The sequence below is a fragment of the Neophocaena asiaeorientalis genome, unplaced genomic scaffold, assembly GCF_003031525.2.
Source record: "Neophocaena asiaeorientalis asiaeorientalis breed wild unplaced genomic scaffold, Neophocaena_asiaeorientalis_V1.1 scaffold114, whole genome shotgun sequence".
In the NCBI taxonomy this organism is placed as follows: domain Eukaryota; kingdom Metazoa; phylum Chordata; class Mammalia; order Artiodactyla; family Phocoenidae; genus Neophocaena; species Neophocaena asiaeorientalis.
In genome coordinates this window covers 7,876,681-7,883,653 of record NW_020173116.1, presented here as the reverse complement: position 1 = coordinate 7,883,653, position 6,973 = coordinate 7,876,681, and the positions used below count along the sequence as shown (strand labels likewise).

The window sequence follows — 6,973 nt, the reverse complement described above, 5'->3', positions numbered from 1 at the left end:
GAGACCCTTTGTTTTGGGGTGAGCATAGACCCAGCTTCTTTGTCTCTGCTCCCGGCATTGGAGGGCTGGAGCAGTGGAAATTAATCCAGATGGCCTGCCCTGGCCGGGGTCCTGGGGGCGCGATCTCTGAGTTGGGAAGGTTCGTCAAGACCCCGGGAGAGCGCAGCAGGCGCAGGCCCTGCTCGGGGCGCCCTCCACGGTCCAGGAGGAACCCCCCTGGCGCTCCCCACCGGGTCCTCACTTGCCCCCAGCCCCCGCCTGAACGCGCTGCCGGGAGATCCCTGATGAGACCGGAGCCGGCTCCGTTGTCCCGCTGCCCCTCAGCCCTAGGGCTGGTGTCTCCTAGGATCCTGTGCGAGGAACAGGATGAGGCCCCGGTCATTTCCACGCCCATCCCACCCACTTCCTGCCTTCCTTCTTGGGCAACAAAGGGGCCTTGGGAAGCGGGGCCCCTCCAGCTCCCGGACCCACTTCAGCCCTGTGATGTGGAACGGGGTTTGGGGCTCTGCCCGGCTATTGTCTGCGCTGGGGGAGGCGAGAGGCTGGGGCCGGGACCCCCGCAGGCCTGATGCGCCGAGTCCTCCCTGGGGGTCTTTTCCAACCTCCTGCCCCCCCACCGCACGCTTATCACCCTGCTGAGGGGTTTGCGTCTCAGAATTAGGTCTTGGAGCTGGCTGGAGCCCCAGTAGGGCCAGGTCCTGCCTCCAGAGGTTATTTTAAGAAATCTTTCGAATCTATCAGGCCTGAGGCGGGGAGGGGGGTCCCCTTTTTATTTTCTTAAACAACTTCCTGTTGAAGAGAAGGAGTCGGGGAGGGCCCGGAGGTTGTCCGAGTGTCCAAGTGTCCGCTCTTGCAGCTGACTTAGCTCTCTCCCTCCCCCCAGGGAGACCCCATGGTCCCTTTGGAGGCTGTAGAGGCTGAGGCCAGGTGTCGGAGGGGACTAGGTCTCTGCTCCAAGGCCTGGGGCACGGGGGAGTCCTGGGGAGGATGGATCTGGTCTTCTGTCCTGTCGGTGCCTCCTGGTACGGCTTGTGTGGGCCCCCTTCCGGTCTGTTTTCTCTGGCTGTGATTCTGACCCTTTCTTTTCCCCCAGCAGGGCAGCTGGCCTGGAGCTAAGCGCCAGGGCGTGTGCCATGGCCATGCACTGGGCCGTCTGGCTGCTGGCAGTGGGACTGTGGGGCCTGGGCATTGGGGCTGAGGTGTGGTGGAACCTGGTGCCCCGGAAGACGGTATCTTCTGGGGGTGAGTGCCTGGAGGGCGGGGAGCAGGAGGCCAGGAGGGACTCCTGGGGGAAGAGGGGTGCTAAGGAATTGCCCTCTAGGACGTGCCAGCCGTATTCTGCAGTCGGGCTCAAGGCCCACTGATGTATGTGACACAGCTTACTGAGAAATGTGAGTGAGTGGCCCTAGGGACCCAGAACTGGTAGTCCAGGCCAGGACCTAGAGGATCCCTCCTGACACTTAGGACCTGGCTCAGCTGCCCCTGTTATACAAGAGAGAGTGACCATTCTGCATTGCTCTCCCCATGCCTCACTTCTGGAATTATCGCGAGCACTGAGAGCCTAAAGAGAGAAACCTGGGTCAGGATGGGCATGAGGTGAAGGGTGTCACCGCCTGCCCCCAAGTCTTTCCAGCTCTCTGCCCCCAGGAGCCCCCTTAGCAACCCTGATACAATAGACGCCCCTCTGCTGCCCTGACTCTGCTGTCTGGTGGCCCTAGAGTAGGGGGGAGGGGTGCGCACGCACGCACGTGCTCGCCTGGGGGGACGGCAGACCTGACAGCCCTTCTGTGCTCACACACCTGTATGCGGAGGTGATGTCAGGTGTTTGTATCATCTGTGTGCTCTGGGGACCCAGGATGAGTTCACCTCCCACAGGCTCCTCTCCATGCTAACGAAGCCTTCCCTTGCCGGCCTATGTCTGGGCCCATCGTTGGCTCCAAAGAGTAAGGCTGGTTTAGAGGGACCCTGAGGACAGGTCGGCAGCTATTTTGGGGGCTGACGTAGGAATCCTGTGACTACGCGAATATCATAGCGCCCTGCTTGGTGGATGGCAACAGGGCTTCCCAGCCCCGAGGCCTCAGCGCCATCTCTGGTCCCCAGCTTCTGGTCTCCGCTGGCCTCCCTGGCCTGGCCTCCCAGCCCGATTCCATCTCCTGCCGTCCCTCCTCAGCCCATAGCCGGCTGTGCTTGTATCCCTAACAGCCCGGATTTGGGTCTCACTGGAGGGAAGGGTTTCCTAAGTCAAAGGTGTGCTCACAACTTCTGTCCGTCCTACCCTACTGGATCAGGGTCCAGGGCCTGGCTGGACCCTGGTGAGGCCAGCAGGCAGCAGAGCAAAGAAGGAAGCAGCAGCTGAGGAAGCTGGGAGGGGGGAGCGCTGCTGACCCTGAGAGTGAGAGCCATCGGTCTGATGGCTTCCTCTGACCGGAAGCTGTGGCTGAGATATCCTTCCTTCCTCCTCCCCAGCCCAGATTTGCCTCCGCCCCGGCTGGGAAAGGCCAGGGAGGCCTGGGTGGAGCTGTCAGAGCCAAAAGCCTGTTCAGAAAATGCCCTTTACTACCAGTCAGGGGGCTTGGCTGGCATCTGCCTGTGGGGTGCTAGCTCTAATGTGGGGACCAGGGGTGACCATCGCATAGAGGAGGGCTGATTTTGGGGTGGGGGGCCTCCCAGAGTCCCAGGAAAGTCCGCTCACCCCATCCCTGCTCTTTCTGGCCTTGTCCCTGCAGAGCTGGCCACGGTGGTGCGGCGCTTCTCCCAGACGGGCATCCAGGACTTTCTGACGCTGACCTTGACCGAGCAGACCGGGCTCCTGTACGTAGGGGCCCGGGAGGCCCTGTTTGCCTTCAGCGTGGAGGCTCTGGAGCTGCAGGGAGTGGTGAGTGGTGGGGGAGCGGGAGGCACGCGGGGGTGAGAGAGGCAGGACCCGGAGGGTCTTCGCTTGGCCAGGCTGTCCCCTCGGCTCAGCTGCCCCCCACCCCATTCTCCTCGGTGAGCATGTTGCTTTCCCGAGTCTGCAGCACTTACTGGGTCTACTGCGTTGGGGCAGCTGGGGCTTCTGACCTCTGCTGGAATAAGCTCCCAGAGAGTGGGGACCGTGTCTTCTCACTTGGCTTCCCCACGTTGCTGCCCTGGGCCCTGCTAGTAGCACATGCCCAGTATGTACCTGTGACATTGCTGACGTGTCCCCTCCCTGCCCCCAGATCTCATGGGAGGCGCCAGCTGAGAAGAAGGCGGAGTGTACCCAGAAAGGGAAGAGTAACCAGGTGGGTGCTTGGGACACTGCTGGCAGGGGCGGGGGGCATGGTGCACACTCTTTCCCCAGAGCCCCCTTTGACCCAGTGCTGGTCTGGGTCCTTGTGTCCCCATGTCCGGGGCCCTCATACTTTAACTGATGCCTCTCTCTCCCCAGACGGAGTGTTTCAACTTCATCCGCTTCCTGCAGCCGTATAACGCATCCCACCTGTATGTCTGTGGTACCTACGCCTTCCAGCCCAAGTGCACCTACATTGTGAGTGCCGCTCCTCTCCCCCAGCCCCCTCGACTGATCCCCGTCGCCTTCTCATCACCTCTTCCCTTCCCCTAGGACATGCTCACCTTCACCCTGGAGCGTGGCGAGTTCGAAGATGGCAAGGGGAAGTGTCCCTATGACCCAGTTAAGGGCCACACCGGCCTCCTTGTGGGTGAGTGGCTGTCCCGCTGCAGGTTGGGGGGTCCCCCAGGACTTGTTCCCAGTCGGGGCTGTGTGGCCTGAGTGCAACTGCACCTCCTTCTGGTCCCGCTGACCCCCTGTCTCCCGTAGACGGGGAGCTGTACTCGGCCACGCTCAACAACTTCCTGGGCACGGAGCCCGTCATCCTGCGGATCATGGGGCCGCACCACGCCATGAAGACGGAGTACCTGGCCTTCTGGCTCAACGGTGAGCCCCGAGGAGCCGGCCAGCCAACCGGGCAGCCGTGGGTGGGAAGCGCCGCGAGGGCCCCGTGCCCGGGCTGACCCTCCTCCCCCTCCCGTAGAACCGCATTTCGTGGGCTCCGCCTACATCCCGGAGAGCTTGGGCAGCTTCACGGGGGACGACGACAAGGTGTACTTCTTCTTCAGCGAGCGCGCCGTGGAATACGACTGCTACGCCGAGCAGGTGGTGGCCCGCGTGGCCCGAGTCTGCAAGGTAGAGACCCCCCGCGGCGGGCGGCCCCGGGAGCGCGGCGGGCGGCCCTGAGAGCCCGGCGGGGCTGACCAGCAGTGTCCTCTCGCTGTCCCCCAGGGTGACGTGGGGGGCGCGCGGACGCTGCAGAGGAAGTGGACCACGTTCCTGAAGGCGCGGCTGGTGTGCTCCGCGCCTGACTGGCAGCTCTACTTCAACCAGCTGCAGGCACTGCATACCCTGCAGGACGCCTCCTGGCACAACACCACCTTCTTCGGGGTTTTTCGGGCGCGGTGGTGAGTTGGCTGGGAGCCCTTGGGGGTGGGGAGGAGTGGGTCCGCAGGCTGGGTCTGACAGGGACAGGCCCCGGGGGACGTCCAGGCGCCTGGCGCCTTTGCAAAGCCCCCCGCGGGAGGCGGGCCGTGCTCTGTCCCCGGTGGCACTTGGAGCCGCCGTCGCGTCACGTGGGCCTGTGACCTTCTTGTGCTTGGGCCCTGCCTTCCCGCTGCATGCCCGGAGCTGTGGTCGCCCCAGGCCTGACCCTGGGGGTCCCTCCCTTGCTGTGACAGGGGCGACATGGACCTGTCAGCAGTCTGTGAGTACCAGTTGGAAGAGATCCAGAGGGTGTTCGAGGGGCCCTACAAGGAGTACCATGAGCAAGCCCAGAAGTGGGGCCGCTACACCGACCCGGTACCCAGCCCGCGGCCCGGCTCGGTGAGTCATCCGGGGCAGGGGCGCGCTTGTGTCCTCCTCTCCGGTGCCCTTCCCACCGGGCTGATAGCTCCCTCCTCTCCCCCGCCCCCAGTGCATCAACAACTGGCACCGACGCCATGGCTATACCAGTTCCCTGGAGCTGCCAGACAACACCCTCAACTTCATCAAGAAGCACCCGCTGATGGAGGAGCAGGTGGGGCCTCGGTGGGGCCGGCCCCTGCTGGTGAAGAAAGATGCCAACTTCACCCACCTGGTGGCCGACCGGGTCACGGGGCTTGATGGAGCCACCTATACAGTGCTGTTCATAGGCACAGGTGGGCCCAGGGGGCACGGCCTTGGCCGCTGGGGACTGGGCGAAGGCCTGTGTGCCCCGGGCGGGGAGAGCCTCTTGCTCTTTTCTTTACACCTGTCCTCCCCCACCCCCCCACAGGAGATGGCTGGCTGCTCAAGGCCGTGAGCCTGGGGCCCTGGGTCCACCTGGTTGAGGAGCTGCAGGTGTTTGACCAGGAGCCAGTGGAAAGCCTGGTCCTGTCCCGGAGCAAGGTAGTAATCAGGCCCCACCCACCACTGTCCCCAGGCCACCCCTGGTCATGTGCTTGGCCGGTACAGGGGTGGGGAGATGCCTGAGCCACCTCGGGTAGCTTGGGGCGGGTCCCAGGAATGAGAGCGCTAACGGAATCCGCGCTCTGCGGGCGTTATGTTTTATATACAGCCTGGTCCTGGCAGCCGGGCGTTATGTTCTATATACAGCCTGGTCCTGGCAGCCGGGCGTTATGTTCTATATACAGCCTGGTCCTGGCAGCCGGGCGTTATGTTTTATATACAGCCTGGTCCTGGCAGGGCTGCGTTCCCAGAACGGGGCCTTGGCAGCTGCTCTGTGCGCTTTCTTCAGGCCCCTCGGGGTTGCGCTGTACCTCTTCTCTGCCGGTGCCACCGTTGGCCAGGCCTTGTGCTGTGTCGGTTCGTGATGCCCTCGTGATGTCGCCTTGCCGACCGGCCCCGCTGCCCTCCAGCCCTGCCCCCTGCCTCCGGCGGCTTCAGCCGTTCCCCGGAGTGCTGCTCTCACTTCTGCTCTTGCTCTACTCTCTTCTGGCGAATCTGTGGCACCTTCACGCGCTTGCCTTTCACCACCTGTGGTGGCTCAGGTTGTTTCTCCAGAACGTGGAATAATGGCAGAAACAAAGTCTGTGGTTGAAGAAACACACAAATTGGCAATCACCATTCAAACAGAGGAAAACGCCTTATGCTCTGCTGGTGCTATTGTGAGGCTGACGGGCCCTGCGGAAACTGAACTTCCTGCGCTATTTATACTGTCCTGGAGTGAGTGAGTGAGTGTGTGTGTGTGTGTGTGTGTGTGTGTGTGTGTAGGTGTGTGTATGTGTGTGTAGGGGAGTGTGTGTGTGTGTAGGGGTGTGTGTGTGTAGGTGTGTGTATGTGTGTGTAGGGGAGTGTGTGTGTGTGTAGGGGTGTGTGTGTGTAGGTGTGTGTATGTGTGTGTAGGGGAGTGTGTGTGTGTGTAGGGGTGTGTGTGTGTAGGGGTGTGTGTGTAGGGGTGTGTGTGTAGGGGTGTGTGTGTAGGGGTGTGTGTGTAGGGGTGTGTGTGTAGGGGTGTGTGTGTAGGGGTGTGTGTGTAGGGGTGTGTGTGTAGGGGTGTGTGTGTAGGGGTGTGTGTGTAGGGGTGTGTGTGTAGGGGTGTGTGTGTAGGGGTGTGTGTGTAGGGGTGTGTGTGTAGGGGTGTGTGTGTAGGGGTGTGTGTGTAGGGGTGTGTGTGTAGGGGTGTGTGTGTAGGGGTGTGTGTGTAGGGGTGTGTGTGTAGGGGTGTGTGTGTAGGGGTGTGTGTGTAGGGGTGTGTGTGTAGGGGTGTGTGTGTAGGGGTGTGTGTGTAGGGGTATGTGTGTGTGTGTGTAGGGTGTGTGTGTAGGGGTGTGTGTGTGTAGGTGTGTGTACGTGTGTGTAGGGGTGTGTGTGTAGGGGTGTGTGTGTGTAGGGTGTGTGTGTGTGTAGGGGTGTGTGTGTGTGTAGGGGGTGTGTGTGTGTAGGGTGTGTGTGTGTAGGGTGTGTGTGTGTGTAGGGTGTGTGTGTGTGTAGGGGGGGTGTGTGTGTGTGTGTGTGGGATTA

At 62.2% G+C, this 6,973-nt stretch overlaps 1 protein-coding gene across 2 annotated transcripts in view; it reads left to right on the top strand.

Moving 5' to 3' along the window:
- Positions 1–6,973, top strand: part of SEMA4C (semaphorin 4C) — a 10,212-nt gene that overhangs the window by 964 nt on the left and 2,275 nt on the right. The window contains exons 2-12 of one of the 2 annotated variants that reach the window (XM_024743652.1): positions 1,097–1,242; positions 2,727–2,875; positions 3,201–3,263; positions 3,410–3,508; positions 3,584–3,680; positions 3,800–3,916; positions 4,014–4,165; positions 4,262–4,437; positions 4,711–4,855; positions 4,947–5,169; positions 5,286–5,398. In XM_024743652.1, the coding sequence (XP_024599420.1) occupies positions 1,134–1,242; positions 2,727–2,875; positions 3,201–3,263; positions 3,410–3,508; positions 3,584–3,680; positions 3,800–3,916; positions 4,014–4,165; positions 4,262–4,437; positions 4,711–4,855; positions 4,947–5,169; positions 5,286–5,398 (1,443 nt within the window). In that variant the 5' untranslated portion in view covers positions 1,097–1,133. Of the gene's footprint in view, positions 1–1,093; positions 1,243–2,726; positions 2,876–3,200; positions 3,264–3,409; positions 3,509–3,583; positions 3,681–3,799; positions 3,917–4,013; positions 4,166–4,261; positions 4,438–4,710; positions 4,856–4,946; positions 5,170–5,285; positions 5,399–6,973 lie in introns of both variants that reach the window. The other variant, XM_024743651.1, reaches the window with a different exon arrangement.